The sequence below is a fragment of the Melanotaenia boesemani genome, chromosome 9, assembly GCF_017639745.1.
Source record: "Melanotaenia boesemani isolate fMelBoe1 chromosome 9, fMelBoe1.pri, whole genome shotgun sequence".
Classification (NCBI taxonomy): domain Eukaryota; kingdom Metazoa; phylum Chordata; class Actinopteri; order Atheriniformes; family Melanotaeniidae; genus Melanotaenia; species Melanotaenia boesemani.
In genome coordinates this window covers 25554026-25575413 of record NC_055690.1, presented here as the reverse complement: position 1 = coordinate 25575413, position 21388 = coordinate 25554026, and the positions used below count along the sequence as shown (strand labels likewise).

General features: G+C 37.2%; 1 protein-coding gene across 8 annotated transcripts in view; it reads right to left on the bottom strand.

Moving 5' to 3' along the window:
• The window catches only part of megf6 (multiple EGF like domains 6), a 62807-nt gene that overhangs the window by 33773 nt on the left and 7646 nt on the right, over nt 1–21388 (bottom strand). For all 8 annotated transcript variants that reach the window (XM_041994489.1, XM_041994488.1, XM_041994492.1 and 5 more), the window contains exons 5-15: nt 11908–12030; nt 7627–7749; nt 6333–6458; nt 5852–5974; nt 4900–5022; nt 4346–4483; nt 4101–4223; nt 3561–3683; nt 3208–3444; nt 2944–3072; nt 756–884 (exon numbers count right to left, since the gene is read on the bottom strand). In XM_041994489.1, coding sequence (XP_041850423.1) covers nt 756–884; nt 2944–3072; nt 3208–3444; nt 3561–3683; nt 4101–4223; nt 4346–4483; nt 4900–5022; nt 5852–5974; nt 6333–6458; nt 7627–7749; nt 11908–12030 — 1497 coding nt within the window. The remainder of the gene's footprint in view (nt 1–755; nt 885–2943; nt 3073–3207; nt 3445–3560; nt 3684–4100; nt 4224–4345; nt 4484–4899; nt 5023–5851; nt 5975–6332; nt 6459–7626; nt 7750–11907; nt 12031–21388) is intronic.

The following is a 21388-nucleotide window of genomic DNA, read 5'->3' as shown; positions in this document are numbered from 1 at the left end:
ACGTGTAGATAAAACCAATGACTCGCAAATTATATGAACTCTATTTTTAACTGGAGACAGAGTAATGTCAATTGTTGCAATGGAAAATATTAGGATTTTAGGGGGTTTTTTCAGTTTGTGTTCTAGTTATGCAGAGAGCAGTCACTTTTGTTAATACACTGAATATAATCTGCATGTAGGCCAATTTTTCTTTTACTACAGAGCCACACCATTGGAAAATGTGCAGAGTGTAGTTTTGTTTTACATTGTTAAATAGACTTATGTCTAGATGGCAGTACACGTTGCTCCAAATCATGCCTCAACATTGTTAAAGCATCTGAGACAGCAAAAGTCAATATTACTCTTTTGATATGTGTAGCCAATTAAAATAATGCAGTTTTCTTTGCTTTGTTTTTCTTTAATTTAAACAACATCTCATCTTTTGTTGACTCAGTAACAAACACTTTGCAAACCTCAAATTCACTTTATTTTATTGCTATTTCCAAAAGCAATACAATTTCTCAGTTTTTGACATTTGCTGTTTTTATATAATTTGAAATATGTAGTTATTTAAATGATTTAAAATTACTTAAGATTTATCTATTTGGTCCCAAGATAATACTTCAGGTATAAATAAGATAAGGCAAAATGTTCTAACATAAAAAATAGTTTCTACATTTTTCTCTATGTTTCATTTCTTATCTTAAAATGATTCAAAATGGTGTTTGCATTCGTACATGTAAGCGCACTATGTATTTGTGTATGTCAATACAAACCATCTTCACAGTGCAAGCCTTGCACCCCTAGGGGGCACAAACATTTCCCAGTCACTTGATCACAAGAGCCTCCATTCTGACAGTGACATAGACTGCTGCAGGCCTGCCCATAGCTCCCCTGTGGACAAGCTGGAAAAGACAAGAGATGGAGAATTCACTTTTTTAAAAGATGCAGTATTACTTCATGCATCAAAATATGAGAAACCTTTAAATACTGGACATAAGAAAAGACATAAATCCAGATAATGCAGAGGTTTCTTGCTCCACTCTCTGTTTTCCCAAAGCAAATGCTAACTGGGTTTTCTTACACTTGCTGGCCTCATTAGCAGTTCTGACATGGACCAGCTCTCTGTTCAAGAAGTGCAACATTTCAACAATTTATGTCTTCTTAAATTCTACATTATACCTTCTTCACAACAGGTTTACGGCTCTCTAAAGGAAGACAGTTTAAATTAAGTGGCAACAAAATTCTGCTTTGTAATATTTAAAAAAAAAATCAATTCTTTTCTGTTCTGTATTTCAAAAGCAAAAATCTGACTTATTCATTATGTAGATATCTAATTTAGAGAATATCTTGCTTTAGAGACTTTTTCTTGCAAATATTGTTTTATATGACTTGATATGCATCTTTGATAATCAAAAAAATACATACAGCACACTTATCAGAGTTATGGGATGTTGTTTCTGTATCAAAATAATAAACCTGGTACTGGTGCGGGATTGGGTTAAGGCCTGTTAAGTAAAGCAACTTGAACAACAAAGTTGGATGTTCATGTACAACAAATAAAAAGATTGAATAAAAGCTGACATGATGAATATGATTATAAGACATTTGAACATATTCTTAAACACATTTTTTAAGGCCCAGTTGATTTCTAGATTTCACATACTGTGCTAGGATGCTTTGTAGATTTAGTGGAAAAATGTGTAATTTTGTTTAAAATTAGGGAAACCAATCAAGTTAAATCAGTAAGAGACTGTGTGGAGTTTGGTGACTTTTTTTTCCCTCAAAGTTCATTATGCTGTTGGCTGTCGCTACATCTGTACATCAGTAATGTCTGGACTCATCACCTTCAGGGTGTGTGTTGTCTGACAGTGAGCTTCCAAAAATGACAGATTGCTTTAAATGGACTTATCCCAAGTGGCCCTGTGCTCCAGACCAAGGGCAGCTATTAATCATGAAGCTTCACTGGAACAATGAAGTCTCTCTCTCTCTCTCTCTCTCTCTCTCTCTCTCTCTCTCTCTCACCCATCAGTGGACATCCTTGGCCTCTGGCTGTGGTCTTGTTGTGGGCCCTGGCTACACTCCAGCAGCAGACAGATTGATTCCTCTGGTTCCTTGTGTTGTGGAGCCCATAAACAACTCAGCCTCCACACAGAGGAGCCGACAGGTTTTGATACAAAGGTCTAGTTCGATGCACACAGCTAACTAACACATCTCGTCCTTACACCAGAGAATAATTCCATCAGGCCTGAAAGATGAGGCGTCCTGTGAGTAAAATCAATCTGTGTACACGTGGCTGTATTGTGGAATGGTAACATCCATGGTTACCTACACCAAGTAGGAAGTAATTAAGGAAGTACATTTTTTTTTGTTTGCTTGTTTGTTTTCCTCTTCTCAAAAAGAATTCCTGCCAAATTCTATCCATTTAAAAAGTTATGAATGGATACTCTATCCTACTAAAGGAGGGGTGTACCATCCAGACATCTATCCAGAGCCAGATCAGGACCCTTTTTTTTTCACTTGAATCAGATGTCATCTGCATGTCATTCAGTTCTGCAGAGGTCTGGTAACGAGCCAGTCATTTGATTCAGGTGTGTTGGAGAAGGGTTGCATCTAAAAGTTGCAGGATGGCAGATCTCGAGTACCGGACTTGGGCACCCTTGGTATAAAGAGTTTTATTTAAATTTAAAGATAATGCTGTATTTACTTTGTCACCACTGGATGGAGCTAAATATTTATTTGTTCTTCTGTTACTGGTCATAAAAGCTAAAAATTGTTTCTGAACATTTAAAAAGGCAACTGGAGTCAATCTTCATCAAACTTTCAGCAAAAACCAAAATAAGCAAAATGTCAAATAATTTCTTTAAATATTCACAAAGCAAACTTAAAATACTATCAGCAATACTGTCAAGAGGTTTCCTTTGTGTAGCAAACATACAGTATGTTGAGGTTAACCAGACCTACTTTCATTACAGATGAGCCCAGTCCAGCCAGGAGAACAATCACACCGGTCTCTGCCTTCACTACACCCTCCATTTAAGCAGTCTTCACAGCTCACACTGCAGTCATCCCCAAAAGAGCCATCCAGACACACTAAATATGGAAAGTATAAACTCAAAATAAGTTTTCTGATAGTAATGGTGTGAAGAGTTATGAGAAAAACAATAAAATAATATTGATCTGACCAGGAGTACACATCAGTGTTGTCAGTCATGCTTTTTACTGTACCTATGTGGCTGTCCAGTCTTAGCTCTCCTCGACGCTCTCTCTGGATCTCTAATTCTTCATTGTCACTACCATGATGACTGTCATCATCATCATCAGTGCTATAATGGGAGTGCAGGGCTGCTGTGTAGTGGAGGAGCTGAGGAGCCTTGCGGAACAGCAAGTCTGGCAATCTGTCCACCTCCAGCTGCTCTGTCTGCTCTTCATCTTCTTCCTCTTCCAGTTTACTGCCATAAAGAGCTAATTTCACAAAGCACAAAGTTAAGTTAGTGATAAAAGTAGCACTTCATTCACGCCCTAAAATGAGGCTAATCAGTCTGCCATGCAGCAAAGGCTACAACAGAGGTGTTACTCACAGATACAGGAGTGCTGGTCCTGATCCAGGTGGAAGCCCTGTTGACAAAAACACTCATATGTTCCCAAGGTGTTGATACAGTAGTGTTCACAGCCTGAAGTCTCTGCTAGGCACTCATCAATGTCTAGAAGAAAATTGGAACAAAGCACACAGCAAAGCTTTGTCACATCACCCTAACAAGTTTAGGCTGAACACCATTTCGAATTCATGAGTTTAATGGCAAACAGGCTGTGCTGAGGAGAGATCAGGTGTGTTTGGTAAAATGAAGATAGCACTTTTATTTCACTCTAGTATCTGCATTTCATTTAACAACTTAAATCATTTGGCAGTTGCATGAGACAGCACAAGGTTTGCTCCTTTGTGAGCAAAGTGTTCTGTTTTTCATCCCTATGAAGTAACCTTGAAAGGCCTAAAATCTAAGCAATGACTTTGTAAGTGTGGTGTGAGTGTGTGTGACTTTGTATGCTGCACAGCTGCACAACAACACAGAAAACATCAAAAAGCATCAAACTTGATAATCTAGTAACAATCCAGCACTCACCATCGCAGCTACAGCCGTCTGGGTTTAGCCTGTAGCCAGCTCTGCAGCTGCACTCATAGCCGCCTGGGTAGTTCTTACAGAAGTGTCTGCAGCAGGATTCTCCACTCATACACTCATTACTATCTGAGGAAAGAAGAAGGTGTTTTAGTGTTTACCTGAAACTGAAAAAAATTAGAGAGTTGGTGAAATGAAGGAGGGAAAAACAAAGACAGGGACATATGGTTTGGAGACAGAGAAGCTCTCACCTACACAGGTCTTCCTGTCGTGGTCCAGCTGGTAGCCTTGATTGCAGGAGCAGAGGGGGCCGTTGGTGGTATGCTCACAATGATGAGAGCAACCTCCGTTGTTCTTCTCACAGCTGTTCACGATCTCCATCTCAATGCCTACCGGTGAGAGTCAAGCCAATTCAATTTCTTAAAATTTGATTATCCCTAGCTAAGCAACTGTTGATGAAGAATGTGTTGACGTTGCTATGTTCAGGCTGTGTTGATCAAATAGATCATATCAAACATTTATTTTTTTGTTTTTTTTTCCTATATATGTTGCAGATGTTGTAATAAGTTGAAGCACCTTTTTCTCATTTCCCAGGCCATATATTAAGAAATGAGGGATCACTCTCAGGTTTTGTTCAAATCTGTTATTTTCATCATTATTATCCTTATATAGAGGTTCATTCTGTTGTGTAACAGAAAGCCAAAATCAAGAGATGTACCTAAATGGATTTGTTCATATGTTCAAAGCACTCACCAGCATGTTGAATTTGTGGAAGAAAAATTAAATTAATACTGTCCCAACTTACGGTAGCATTGCTTGCCATCTGCACCAAGCTCAAAACCTGGATGGCACACACAGCTGAAGGAGCCCAGCACGTTGACACAGCCGTGGGAACACATGGCCTGACCAGAGCTGCACTCGTCGATGTCTGTAAGATATAGATTTTAAGGATGCAGAGGTATGTGTTTATACACTAGATCTAGCAAATGGACAAAGACAAATAAACAAATACAAAGGCTGAAATGTTTGAAATGAAATTTCTGTTTCACAAGTTTTAGGAGCAAAGGAATATCTTACTGCAACTGGAGCACAAGTGTACATGAACAAAAAAAGTTCATACACCGACATAAAATTCCATCTGAATCTTGTACATTTGTAACTGTAAGCACACACAGGTCAAATTAAAGTGACTTTGTTTATACTTATGTGAAAGAGAAATGCAAAAATTAGCAACCACTTTTTTTTTTTTTTATTATTTTTGGAGTTGGATTTCTTGCCAATGAATCAAACACATGCTTTCTAACTCATGAGCAAATTTTACAAACAAGGCTCCAACTTGAAAATCAGGATGTGTAAAGGATTTCAGAAAAATATAGCAAATGCTTCTTCCCAAAGGAGCTCTTTGTTAGGACTTAGGATACTCTGGCTTATCCTCTGCAGGTGGAACAGAAGTGTGATGGATTGTGCGAAAGGTTTCCACTGAGTCTCAAACTGATACAGGTATGCAGAAGAGGTGGCTTGCTTTACAAGAGAAAATGTGTGGAAAACCCTTTCATGTTATTCTTTTAAACTAAGAACAGAGCTTTTGATACTTTTTCATGATTAAATGACTTTCAGAGCCACATGAATTTACAAAGGTCCACTTGCAGGAAGCACTGAAATACCTTATGATGCTGCAATGTAAGCTTGGGCAAAACCATTCCTTTTTGTCTGCATACAGAATGTGTGTGTGTGAAAGAAATAGTTGTTTTTTTTACCTTGACAGTTCTTGCCATCTACAGCCAATGTAAAACCAGAACGGCAGCTGCAGGAAACTTGGTCGCCTTCTGAAATGCACAGCTGGGCGCAGCCTCCGTTATTTTCCTTACAAGGGTCTCTCACTAGCATACAAAGAAAAAACAACTGATGCACATATAATATACAAAAAATAAAGCTTGAGAGAATGATTCTGTGTTAGTTGAAGAGGACAGCTTTAATTGCAACTTGATTTCACATACTGTGGATCTATGGGGTGGTTATGATACCTCAAGATTCCTAAGACATTTCAAGGAGGAATCTCAATTCTCATGAATCTCCTTCCCATAAAACCCATTATAAGTAGCCAAGAAATCCTCATTCATGCTGCATTATTGTCCAGTTTGCAGCAGCAAAAGCCCCTCAGAAAGACTACTTACACTTGTGACATAAATGAACTCTACCTTCTTGCATAATGAGAACATAGCTGATAAGATGACTTACATTCACAGTGTCTCCCATCTCGCTTCAGCTGGTAGTTCTTCCGGCACTCACATTTGTAGTGATTGTTGCCCATGTTCACACACTTGTGCTCACATCCACCGTTTAGCACAGAGCAAGAATTCACAGCTTTGAGGCAAAACAGAGAAAGAGGCATGAATGGTAAACAAGAAGAAAAGCCACCAGTGAAGGCATCAAATCACAAATCTGAGGGTTGTGAAAACTTCATTTACAGGTGATGAAAGATAAAAAGGAATTTCCTGGCTTTCCAAAACAGCTTTCACACATCAAACTCTGCAGCCGTATAATTATGGAAAACACCTACAGAAAAGCTGGAAACTGGGAAATGATATCCAGTGAGATTCCAGTGAGTACCCCTGATTACTTTCTAATGGTATTTCCATCCAGTTGCGCCTGTGACTTAATGATGTGCCAAATATGAAAATAAGCCATATGCCTTCTGGGTGCTCTCACCACAGACATGAGGACACAGACCGGCTGTAAAACTGAAAGTATGGCAGGCTTTTAACACTAATGACTTCAACAGACACAATTAGCCATCTCTCTGACCCCATCCTTTTACACATAGCTGCTGCTTGGAGTATTTAGAAACATATAAACATATAACATATAAACGTAACCTTATATTTCCCCTGTTAAATCATGTCAGAATTTCTCTGTAGATGCAATAAAGCATGTTAGTTCTGTTCCTATAGGTTATGTATGCATAGAAGACTACATGCTTCCAATAAAGCTGAATAAAAAAAAAAGTAAAAATAGAAAAAAATGTGGATCTGCATCAAGATTAAAATTCAATAATCAGTCCTAAATTGGGCCATGCCACTACTCTGGTACCAGTTTTATGCAAATCCTTCCATTTCTCTTCCATTTTTTATTTATTTTTTTTTATTTTTTAAGATACAACCTCCATGATTAGGCCAAATAGGATTAGAAACAAGTCTCCACAGAACCAACTTGGAGCACACTTGCTCCATATGTAAGCAGCCTGTTAGTCTTGGACACATTAGAAACTTTCAGATGTCAGACATCAGCCCAGAAAGTATCTGTTTAACTAAGATTAGTTTATGGCTGCAACAGACAAAAATGACATCAAACATTGATCATTAGAGGTGCCGTTAGTTGTTTTATGCAATAGTTGCTAACTCCAGCCTCTAGGGGCTATCAAAAATTTAAATCACGGTGAAAAAAACTTAGAAGTAACATTCTTAACCTCTCAAACTGAGTATTTAATATTAACAAAGTCTGTCACAGAGATAAATTTGTATCTAATACTTACCAATGCAGGTCCGCCCGTCAGTGTGCATGCGAAAGCCTTCACTACACTCACAGTGATACGAACCCGGTGTGTTGACACATGTTTGCTGGCATCCTCCATTGAGTTCCTCGCATTCATTTATATCTGAACATATACAGATAAGAAATGGCAATATTTGCATGTATAAACACCCTGCATAGATCAAAGTTAATTAAACAAGCTGGTCGTTTAAAGTAAATAGCTATAAGACCGAACAAAACCACAAACCATCAACACAGGAGTCATACAGATAAGACTTTCTATAAACATTACTCCACTTGGGGGGTCTCAAAGGTGGTAAGTAAGTGGCAATTTTATCTCTATAACATTTCAATAAATACTCTATTAGATTTATATTCAAAGGCAAAACAAATAAATATATGAACATTAACAGAAAACAAAGTGGTCTGAGAAATGATAATATAAAGTGAAACCCAAAATCACATGAAAAAATATACATACAAAATATGTATACACTAACATATTATGTGTAATTGACAGTTGGGTCTGGGGTAATATAAAGTTTTAAGTTTTCTGTTGAATGTGGAAACAGTTGTTTAGAAACTTTGGCTAGCAGACAGATTGCTCCAAAGAGCATGGCCACAAAAACTACAGCACACCTGGGTCTAATCCTGTGTACAGCACAGGATGCCCCTTGTACCAGGAGATCAAAATATTAAGTAAATTATGGATTATTAAAATGATTTTGACAATCTTTCCATATTATACTGAGAGTCAGTGAAGTAACATAATAATCAGATCAAATCTCTTGTGCACAGAAGTTGAATTCTGACTGCTGTGTTTTTATCAAGCTTCAGCCATCAGACAGATTGTCTAATCAAGTCTGAAGAAAAAAAACTGACCTCACAGATATTTTCTGATCTCTGAGACAGCATGCTGGAGAGAAATATTGCCAGATCAAAAGTGCATATAATTGCAGCAAAAAAAAAAGAAAAACCTAAAGCCTCTCTTAAAGTTTCTATATATTTTATCTCCCAGTGTGGCACTGCACAGCACCCCACACTGACCATGTGTGTTGACCGACTGTCCTTGCAGTATGCATGCAATCGGTCTGTTTCCTGTACAGTACCTCAGTGGATGGTCCATGAGGCTAGGTGCATGTCGAATTGTGATCCACAGAGAGCACAAGCAAACTGTGAAGACAGCACCTGAATGCTTCATTCAAGGACAGTCAGACTTAACTATGCATCTGGATAACACATACCTCTGAACATCTTCCTACGTGTCATCTCTGACTTTCAGCTCACTGTTGTGATGGTGTAGATGTGTGCAAGGAAGCAGAAAAGCGTTGTAACATCTTGTTTCTGTTTTCTGGGAGCATATGGTACAGTTTATTTGAACCAGCGCAACAGTATTATCATTTGGGCTCCTCTCAGGACAGAGTACTTCCTAAGTAATACAAATATTGCAAATCATTTTCAAATTGTTTGCATGTGTTTATTGTTTCCCTGCAGGTTCATCTCTGTGGCAGATTAATTTTAATCATCAAGGTGAACTGAAGGACCTAGCAGGAGGAGGAGTTTCAAAGTGTGGTCAGCTTAAAGACAATAATATTTATTTGCATAATCTACATAAATGTTTAATCATTTTATAGCAGCCAGTGAAGTGTGTGCCTGTTGAGAAGGACTTAAACACACAGACAGCTTTAATGGAGGATTCCTATCATGCAAAATACCAGACAGAAGGAGATTTGTCAAAGTTAATATTGGTCTCCTCATGTGAAAGGATTTCAGTGGGAGACACACAATAGCACCTTTTCACTAGGAAATGAGGTGGTATGGGAGCAGGGCCACAAGTGGTGGAGGTGGTGTCGGAGGTCAGGAAGCATTAGATCTGAATGGTATTGTGTCACTGTCTGGCACTAAGCTGGGCTGCTGAGTCAGCATCTACAAGTCGACAAAGAAGCAGACCAAACATGTGGAAGCACTTCTTTGAGGAACAAAAAGGGAAAACAGGTGGCAAGAATGCTTCAGGGACAGAATTTACTTAAACCTTAGAAAACAAAATGAGAGGAGAGAGAAACAAAAATGTTAAAAAATTAAATGAGTGATCTGCAAAGAAGAAAATCTGTCTGAGTAAGTTGTGTCACTAATTCTTCAGTTTCCACAATCTAAATGAGTCTTCTTTTCCAGTTTAATGTCAAGCTCATTGTCTTTTCTTGTAAATATGACCACACATACAATTCATATGGAAGCCCATAAACATTAAAACACAGCTGCTGAAGCTGCTTCCATTTGACTCCTCCAGTTATCCAGTAACCTCTCTGGCTTTGAATTATTACAGAGTGACAATATGCTGTCTTAAAGGTTAAAGGTCAGGGGCATTTGTTCACACCTGTAGCTCATAGGAGCAAATGGGCCTCCGAGCCCGACGCTAACTCTGCACATTTCTGCAGAGTGCATGCTTTATGAGAAGATTTATAAATAGCTGTATATTTGGAAATCTTAGGAACCTCAAGTCAAGTAATCTGTGTCCAACATGGCTCAGGAGTTTCAATTTATTCAGCTGATAAATATTAATGAGGTTACTCTTAATAACAAAATGAGTAATTCTGTCATAATAAAGAAAAGGGCCTTTAACACACTTTTTTTCTTTTTCTTTCAGTCTTTCACTTATCACATATTATTTCCTGTTTTGCTTGAAACAAATAAATATCCAAAACATTTGAATAAAAAATGCCAGAATAAAGTAACTAATTATGAATGAATGAATGAAATGAATGAAAAATATTTTTTTAATTCCAAAAAGAAAATATTATGTGCATCTTATGCACTCAGTACATTAATGTATCTTCCTAAATTTATAGCTTTTGCTAATTTAGGGTGTCATCTAAGCTGATCTTTAAAAGAAACTGCCATAAAGTAACTAAGGCATCTGTGGTTTTTGCTGTCATCCATGTAGGTCTAATTGTAATAATGAGCTTATTTACTGAGTGGATTCCTGTTTAGAGAAAGCTCAAAAGCTGTGCGAAGCATGGATCATGTAAATGATAGCATCAGAAAGTCACATCCTGTTTTTCTTTGCCACCCTGTTAACAATGAAGTTCATAATAATAATCTAACTGTAAAACTTGTAAAGCAACTTGCAAGAAAAATGGTATAAATTTGCTCAAGAACAGCAGTGATAATGTGATATAACTTTAAAGGCAGTGGGCCTTGCATAAAAAACTACCAGTAAAAAGATGGCACTTTTTTTTAACCAGACTGGATGGAAAGGTGTCGATTTGGGCAGCCATGACCCCCTGTGTTGCAGTGGTACTGAAGAAGCCTCTGACTGAACACAGTTTTTTTCAATCACAATACTGTTGTTTAATATTTTGTAGAGGGTGTGTGGTGGTTCATTATGTTTAGCAACTTATATATATGATATATTCTTCAGTTCATGATCTGCCCTCGTTCTTTATCACTTTGTCCACACTCTTTGAGTCTGATGCTCCGGCACCAACAGATGGCAGAGAACACTACACTATCCTATGCAGATTTTAAGCAGATCTCGCTGTGAACTGTAACTGACCTAACTTTCTCTAGTAGAGTCTTCTTTGTCCACTCTAGTAAATAGCTTCAATGTTGTCTAAGATGTTGGCCCTGGTGAATACTTTGATATCTGTAAACCCCCACCACCTCCACTTCTTCCCAGTGTTCTGCTTCTACCTACTCTCCATATTATCTACAAATATTATGGGGAGCAGGAAGAATATATATTCTTAGCACAGAAAAATGCTATGAGATAGATCATGGGTATCTTTAACTTTAAAGCTGATCTAATTACTCAGTGTCCTCATGATGCAACACAATGCTTTTGGTGCTTTTTATGTTTTAATGCAGATATCAATTGAGACAGGTTTGTTTATTACTACAGAGCACATCTAATAGGTCTTTAGACACATTGTAGAGGTGTGGACAACTTTGATTCTCTTGCAGAATTACTCCTTAAAGTTAAGCTGACTGTTTTTCTTTAAGACTTACAAAACAGGAAGATGGACTACCACACCATGTTAAAGTGAAAAAAGAAAAAAAAAATCTGTTTCATGTGTCCAAAAACCTCAAAGAGTGTTTAAAAAAACAATAATGTATTAAGCATTGATTAGAAGAGATCAAAATCTCCACAGGAGATACTGTGTGATAGTAGAGAAACAAAACAGTCAAGTATGTTTGTTCATATTTTAGCTGAAAGAATTTTAGCTGGGTAGATGAAGCTTATCTGTGCTATTGCTGCATTTAGCTCTATATCAGTCTTTCTTACCATTACAGGCTTTACCATCTGGTCCCACTCTGAAGCCTTCAGGACACTTGCAGTAGTAGCTGCCAATAGTGTTGCAGCAATATCCCTCACAGCCACCGCTGTCCACCTCGCATTCGTTAACGTCTGAAAGGAAAGAATTAAATGGCAAGGTTTACCAATCTAACTTCTAGCCTGCAGAGTATTAAATCATATGCTCTTGTACTGCAGCTTTTAATCTACCTTGGTTAAACAAAGTGCGTTGGCAATGTGTTTCCTATTTATCCATTCAGCATGCTCACACAACAAAAGCAGCCCAGGTCCCACTGGTGGTGGACGTGGGGTTTAGATGGGAGAGGTGGGGAAGAGAGCCTAGCCATTATCTTCTTCTCTCCCAACACCTCAACTGGTGGATCCAAGGGGCATACCAGAACAGAGTTGTTCTGTTCTGGGATGTCTCCATACAGCAACAGACACAAGCTGACATCAGATCGAGCAACATCCATCACTGATCAGTACGTCTGATTTTATCTCTATCAAGTCTGACAAAGGCTGACTTGTGACATGTCTGACTGTTAAGTGTTACCAGTCACTCATTCACATAATTAAACATATACACCATGTCTGTAGCCCTTCCCATCAGCTGTCATGGGGTCTGTTTTGATGAAATCAGGTGTCACGCACTTATTTTTGAGCTCACCTTAATCATCTCGTTATCTCGAGAGAACAAACTTTGTTTTCTCAAAACAACGAGATAAATTATCTCGTTATCATGAGAAAATGGTTCTTGTTGTCTCGAGATGACAAGGAAACGAACTTGTTATCTTGAGAAAACAATTAAAGAAATGAATAACGGCCGATAATGGCCGCTCTTGGCTTCCATACAAAGGTAATTTTTTGTGAATAAGGTATTGCATCAGGTGTCTAAAGCCCATCATTTTAGTTTTATCCTGATCTAGGTTTAACTGTTGTCATTTTAGTCCATCTGGCAGAAGCACAGCCAAGGTTTTAATTCACGATGACAGTGTTGTATGGTAGAAAGTGGACAAAGAAGAAGCTGACAGTGAAATGTACACCCTGTATGACTGAGGTGGAAAGAAAAACTTTTTTTTTTTTTTTTTTTTGTCCCCATCTGTTAAAAAGATTCAGTGTGACCCCTTCCTGTACATTGAGCGATAGCTTGTTTACCTTTTTACATCATGATATTTCATAAAAACAAGTTGGAGATCCAATTTATAAAGTAAAAAGAACATGAAAATGAAAAACATCATTCTCAGAGGGAAATAAAACAGTAGAACACACAGCAAAAAAGGAAAAAGAAAAAACAGCAAGATGTTAGGCAGCTTGTTTGAGTAGACTGAAAACTCTGCAAACCTCTCCACCTATGTAATTATGGTTTATCAGACTACAGATGCTTTGGGAAATCCTCCAACAACTGCCCATGGCTCTTTTTTGACAAACAAGGAAGTGCATCTGATCATTACCAGCTGGTAATTATGGGTTTTAACATTTCATGGTATAATACCAGCTGTGTAACATCTTAATCCCAAAACCCCCGGTGTTTAAGTATTTATACAAACACTGACCTAAAGCACATTATTTAAAAAAAATCTGTTTTAGATTTTTAACATGTTAAATAAGTAGACTTGGCAGTACTCCCGTGTTAGTCCAGGAGAAGGAATACACCAATGGATGTAAACTCCGCCTGGCAAAAAAATGAAAACAAGATTCTATATTTAGATAAAATGGTTAATTAGGTCTTTGTCTCCAAAATTGTGATTGAGCATGCACTAAAAAGAAAAAATATTTAAAAAATTAGAGTATATAAAAAAGTTAATGCCTCTTAATAAACAGTAACAAAGCATGTGGGAAAAATAATAAAGCTGATCATATTAGAAAAGTGTGAGAATATTTTTTCATAATAATAAACATTTATTTTAATTTGGTAATCTGATTTAAGTGAATGCAAAGCATATAAAACAACGAGAAAAACCACATGACTTTCCATATGGAAATAGAAGGACGCTTAATGATTGCATGTATGTAAATGAGAAAAAAATCTTTATCTGTGGATAAACTTTGAGTAAAAAGACGTAGAATTCTGCAGGACCTCAGAAACTAAGGATGGGTCGCCATATTTCTTTTTCAGGCCACACCCACACTTGGTTTCTAAGGGCATGCAGATTTATCAGGGTCATTTTTAAGAAACATTGATGGGTTGGGCTGATAAAATATAATGAGCATAGTTTCCCTCAGTATTTCCCCAATATAGGTAACTGGCAGGGGAACACCCCTTGCCACAGTTCATCTTTTCATTGCCCTGTCTTGGCCTCCTGCGCTGCCCCACCTTGGCCTTTCCTTACATAGTAGTCCAGCATTCAGCACATTCCCTTTCACCAGGGGGGATTTAAGAAACTTTCTGTCTAACCCTTAAAACACACACACACACACACACACACATATATCCAAAGCTGCCCACACAGCCCTGCTCGGCACTTTTCATCGGCTCACAGGGAAGTAATTAGACTCTTAACCTCAGGGCCCTGCCCCCCTCACACCCTCCCACTTTGATCCCACAGCTCTGCACAGTCTTAACAAGCTCTCCATATTAGGTCAGGGTCATTTACCACCATCCTCAAGATGCCAAGCAGAGAAAGAAAGAGGCTATATTTAGAGAATAACTCATTTTGACTTTGTTTTTTCATTAGGAGTGTTGAGGCAAAGAAGTATCAAAAGTCCTGACATCATCCCACTTTATTTATCCTAATTTAACATAAAGAAATCAACAAATTCTTTTTGATTTCTGCATATTTGCATGATGATGTCACAATTAACTATATTCAAAAGCATTGAAAAATATTTAGTTGATATGATGTATCATTATTTATAACTGCAGTATGAGGGAAAACATAATCAGTTGTTTTTAATCAATTTAAAAAGGTGCTATGCTGTAAAACTGCAAAAAACAAGTAATTTGCGCAAGGGAGGTGAAGAATGAAAGAAAAAATGTAATTGCCTTATTTCTGAGATTTAAAAAAGTATAAAAATGTCAATAAAATATCCAGACTTTCAGGACCATGTTTTAAATACATTTGCCATGGTGACAAAGATACAACAGTTCTTGTTAATATATTTAAAAATGTGATTTTAAAACAACAAAAGAAAGAATAAAGAAAGACATGAGAGATTTGGAACTAGACATGCCACAATATTAATATGATTAATATCATTATTTTAATATGGCTTAAGCTATTAATTTATTTATTCATCTATTTACTTATTGTGGGAGGAAGCCGATGTACTGGGGAGAACCTACATTTGCAAGACTGGAACAAGCAATTTCCCCGCAGAAAGACCCCATCCCCAAGATTTGAACCATCTGATATTATGTTGGGGGCTGCTTGGTGGTTCAGTGGTTAGCACTTTCACCTTACAGCAACAATGCTAACCACCATGCAGCTTCAGCAGAGCAATTTAGTAATAGCTTTTATAGACAATGCTCCAAATATGGGGACTTTATATGTATTTGTGGGTTGGAATGTGGTGAATGATGACAAGAAGCTCTGGACTCTTATATGTGCTCCATTCACTTTCAATCCAATCATATAAAGTTTCTAAACAAATCGTTTTTAAGGGTGGTGTCCAATTAATTCAGTATCTGACCAAGTTTGATCTGTGAGAGTGTCACTCTCAGTTTAATTGATCTTTGAGACTATGTCATCACTTTACTATTTTTTGCATTATTTGATATTTGTATGAAAGATTATTATAATAAGCATACATGCATTCATCTGTCATGGTCAAAATGCACTTTGTGAGTTCTCAGTGACATTTGACCAGCAAAATTACATGTGACAGTCTAAACAAGTTGTGTAACTGTTGGTGGTGGAGAGGCAAGTGAATTTAAACCTAAAAAAGTAGTTGGTCTTACTACATTTGCCTCCAAAAAACATCAAGACATTTCTTAAAAATCTTATTGTACAGTAATTTTGCTGTTATTTTATGTATTTTGTTATTTTTCTCCACAATGAGTTTTTACAATTTTTCATTTAATTTAATGAAAATGGAAAAATGATCATAAAAGGTTTCAGATGAAACACTTTATACAATAAATAACAGAAACTTACAGGGATGGTCTGGAGTTGCTTTTCTTTAGAAAACCCACAGGATCCAAAACCAATGAGATTAAATGAGACCCACACAAGGTTGGAGATTTTCATCTGTAGAACCTTAACTTGCCATCTGCAAGGCATTACACTTGGCACATGCTGGCATTAAGATATCTCTTTCTGCCTCAGTTCAGCAGTGCTTTTAAATCCACTACAACTATCACACACATTAATGTACACATGCATGCATCCATGCAAGTCTCCACAGATCTGCACAATGTTGCAAGTGAACCTTTGATCATCCAAAATAAATGGTTTTAAATTACAAAATAGGCATTATCAAAACATGTTTGACTTTATCCCAGGCATAACTTAATTATTCCACTCTTTTAGCAAAAACGCATTGTCTGCCAGGGCTGTGCTTCAGAAAACCACATGATAATAGTACAAAAATAGTAAATAAATTGTTTAGATAAGTTAGCAGCATGTAGGTTATTAACAATGTTATCTGGGATTCTTCTAAACTTAAGCCAAGAACTCAGTTTAGCTTCATGGTCACAACACGCTCAAAGATCTGAGGGTTCTTCCTGCATGTCCATCTGCATTGACTTTTTTATGTGGCCTCTGAGCCTCATACCTACAAATGTAGATCTTCATACTTAGCCCACACACATACTAACAGGATAAATTACATGTAAGGCTTACCTTACAGTTGTTACATTTTAAAATTATGCAAACACATCTGTATGTTTCTGTAAAGTTTGTTGATTTTCTCTTTAGAACACCCTGAAGGTTTCTTCAGGTCTCTTTTCGGCCATTTTTTTCATATTAATTTTTTTTTTTACATAAATCAGTGGTTCCCAAACTGGGTGGCGGGTCACAAATTTGTGAAAGTACCAATGGGCAAACAATGATGAACCAGCAACAGAGATTTCAGCTACCACAAAAAAGACAAGAAAATATGATGCTGCATATTTTTCATTGGGCTTGACCAGGTAATGGTCAAGCAATGGTAATGGTCAATGGGTTGTAATGAAGAGAGATCACAGTGTGCTGTATGTCTCGAAATATTAGCATCTGGGGCACCGTTTAGTTCAATTAGTTGAGCGGCTACCCCATGCACAGAGGCTACAGCTCCTTGGTGCAGCTGGTCCAGGCTCAAGTCAAGGCCTGGTGACCTTTGCTGTAGATCATTCCTCGCTCTCTCTGACCCCCTCCAGCTACTGTTAAATAAAAGCCACTAGAGCCAAAAACACCTAAAAAGGAAAAAACAAATGGCATCTGACAGTGTGAAGCCAAGCAAGTTACGTGGGAACTCATCCTGAACACAAAGAATAAGCCTGTTTAATACTTTAGAAAAACTACTCAACACTTGTATATATCACTTACCTCTATCACGAACAATAAAAGAAACATATTATTTTCAGATGAATGAATACAAACACATCAATCTGTTGATTTTCATTGTGGAGAAAAGTAAGCAGATTTAAAACAAGACCAATAATCCAGAGTCCATTGTACAAGATAAAGCTGAAGCCTTGCAAATGTCTGACATGTTCAGAACAGGCTGCATCTTTCTAAAGCGCTAATTCATTAATACCTCTAGAAAATACTCAGCGCAAAATGGTAATTGCTGTCCTCCTGTTGGTTTATGGATGAGAGTGATAACTGTTTCCCAGTAACAGGGAGAAGAGGCAGCTTTGAATGCTCTTGTGTGCTGGCCTGACTCCTGCATATCTCATCAGATGTTACTGACATTTCTGTTCTCAGTGCAGAGCCTCCACTTTCCAATTCCTCCAAGGACCAACATTCTTACTCCCCCTCAAAAGCTATTTGAAGTACATGGTCATTAAATAAATCAGCAAGCCATGTGTCCTTTCTCCTTATGGTAAAAACATTAGAAGATTTTAGATCAATAACTGAATCAGCAGCTGCATGCTGTATCTCTCTGTTTAGTGAATGTGAAGGGCTTAGATATGTAACCTCAGCTGTCATGGACTCTAAAGACTATGTTGATTTTCTGATTCTTCCTAACCAGATGGAAGTTTAATCTGGAGCAGGAATTATTTGTATTCATCACTTTCTCCAAGTCTTTATTCCCACATCTCCACAGTAACAAATGAACACATCAAAAGAATGCTTTTCAAACTAATAATAAGTTGTCTTTGTAAAATATTCAGTTTGAAGTCTACAATTCTCATTTAACACAGTTTACACTTCAACAAAAAGGATTAATTGTCCAAGCTTTTCTACTCTATTGAAAATAACACATTAGTGGGAGACATATTTGAGATTGTAACATCTGCTCTAAAAATAAGCCAAAAGTTGAAAAATGAGAGCTGTCAAGTTTTGCAAACAGTCAGGAAACAGGAAATATACTTCAACTGTTCTGGACATCAGACAGCAGCGGCACCACTTAATAAACCTGTAAAATAACTGCTGTTTGCCAAGAATCTGTACCACCTGCATCCTGAGACGTTCCACCTGAAGATTTAATGGGTTTTCTCGTAATTCCTATTTCCTTTGCTGCATAAAATCGTTATTCTAATGTGCAATGTGCAACTTTAAAAAAGGGAATTTTGGCAAAGAAATATCCCATTAAGTCCTTTGGGGAAAACAAAGCCCTTGAGGGCCAGACCAATGCACAGCTGAGGCGCTTTAAGGAATCTGTCAAAAAGACAAACGTAAGGTTCGGGAATCTTCTCAACAGCAAAGATGTGACAAAAGTAGTATTGTTTTCCAGATTTGACACGCCTGGGAAAGAGATGTAATCAATCATGGCTCCAAACGATTAGGAAGAATGGCATATGTCATGAGATCCTCATTCGTAAGCACAGTAACAGAGTGAAACAACACAGAGCTTATGTTTGATGATGCAGAGCCAGATTGGGAGCGTTTCATCATTTGTTTGATATTCATATGACATGAGGAAACAAATAATGTGGAAAGGCTTCCTGTCTTTCTTCTCACTCAAGAAAAAGTTTCATTAATCCTCATATTTCTGGAGCAGCTGGTTGCCTCCCTCCAGCAACTCACATGTTTCCCATTTGTTCCTTCAACGCAAAATTTATGCTTTGATTTAATAAGACTTTTCAGCGACCATACTGTTTATGTTTGAAATTGATGTAAAAATCTTTTTAAGACACAAATTATTCACTTGCTGTACATTTATTATCTTATTTTCTTTTATTCATATTTCATATATCCCATTTTTACAGGTCTACCTAAAAAATCAATTACACACCTGCAGCTTATTCAGAACTCTGCTGCTCGAGTCCTCACTAAGACCAAGAAAGTGGACCACATCAGTCCAGCTCTGAGACTGCCTGTTCGTCAGAGAATAGATTTTAAAGTTCTGCTGCTGGTCTATAAAATCTACATCTGGTTCTTTTAAGCTGGAATCATGTTTTAATATTATCTTTAACTTTATTTCTTGCATTTTATCTATTTTATTTGAGTGTTTCTGAAGCATCTGGACAAACTACTTGGTTGGAGAAGATGTCTTCCACAGAAAAGATAAAATGTGTCTGTCGATTTATGGCCAATGTTTTGCAGAAGCAAATCTATAACAACAGCACATGACTTGTTAATTTCACTTACACTGCTTCAGTACTGCCATTTGTGGTTGTTCTTTGTACTATAGGTGTTTACTTGATCAATAGGTCAGGTAGCTTCTTACTACAGGACCTTGTATTCAGTTGATTACCGACTTCATCTTTATAACTTAAACACAGAAAACAGAAAACATAAGGAAGAACAGCTAATACAAAATCAAAATAGAATAACAGGTGACAATAACACTTCCTCCTACTGAAAAACAATCCACACATCACTCCCTTACTTTTTGAGCCAAACAGCTGCACTATTAGATATTTATTGAGTGTTTTGGCCAACCAAAGTTTTATTCCTTTATCTAGTCTGCTCACAAAGCAAGAGAGTCAAAACTGAACACCGTATAGTCACCAGTCCAAGTTTCAGGAAGATGCAGAGATCCACTTGGTTGATCACACAGATCATTAGCTCTGACCCATTCTGCATTAACCTTGTAAACAAAGCTGCTGTGCTTGTTTAGTGTGTGAAAACCTCTCTGACATGTGGCTGCCATTAGGACTTTAATGGCCCTCCTCCGCAAACCATGTAGCTTTTGAATCGCTTCGTGTGTTCTCCACCACTTCTACTGCTTGACAAACAGCAAACTATGGAAGTAAAATAAGTTAAATAGTAAGAGGATTGGTGTTGACTACACTGCAGTTCTTAATGAAAACAATGTGCTTCTTGACAACCAGACTCCACAAACTTTTGCACCACACTTACCAACAAGCAAATTCTGGTAAAGTCAGACCTGCCATCATTACAGGTGTTGTGGTTCTAATCATATCTTAGAAGACTTTTGGTCTCTCACTGACACATGCATGCCTTCCTCTTAGCTGGACCTTCAGCTATGTGTCCAGTACCCAGAATTAGAACCCTGCTGATAAAAAAAAAGGGGGGACGAGGAGTCTCATGTTGTGTAAGAGTGTATATAACTGAAATATGTCTTAGCAAAGAAACTAAATGCATGGAAAGATTCAAAGAGGATAAACTCTGCATGGTATGTTAGTTACGTTGAGGTCAAAACTTCATTCCAAACCTGTAAAAGACATCAGTGTTGGCTAACACTGTGAGAACAAACACAACTCCATCTTTTACATTTTTTGTTTTTAAACATAGAATTTGGCTTAATAGATATTTTAGATTTTTGCCAACTTAAATCAGGGGATAAATTGATTTATTTTACAGGGTTTTGTTTTAAAACAAATATACTTAATTATTTTGCCTTGATTGCATCTTTGAGCTTTTTGTATTAATTTTACTTCCTTTTATAAGATCTGCTGTAAAGGTTCAGCACAGGAACATCTCTGCTAGTAAATAACATTGACCCTGAATAGATTTTTCCCTTCTCTCCAAAGACATATGCATGAAAGCATGATGTTACTGCCAAAGACATGTGGAAGCAGTGGAAGACAGGATTTAATCCTGGCTGAGAATCCATCAACATCAAGAAAAGACATTACTGTATCTTTTTCAGAGTTTCCCTAAATGCATGTTGTTTGAGCTACTGTATGTTCAAAAGTCATGAATTATTAACAGACTGTAGTTTATTCTAAAACAGCATTTATTTAAAACTGGACACAACAGAAGACAGGGTTTTAGCTGCCATAGAGCCCTTCAAGCATTAATTAATATCATGACTAAAACAGACACATATTTAGAATTATAAACATGCCATCTTCACATGCTTTTTACAATCATTATTATTATTATTATTATTATTATTATTGCTTATTTATTTCCCCTCTACTATTTTGTTTAGCTCAGACCCTTTTAATGCTGACAAAACTTTAGAGAATGATTCA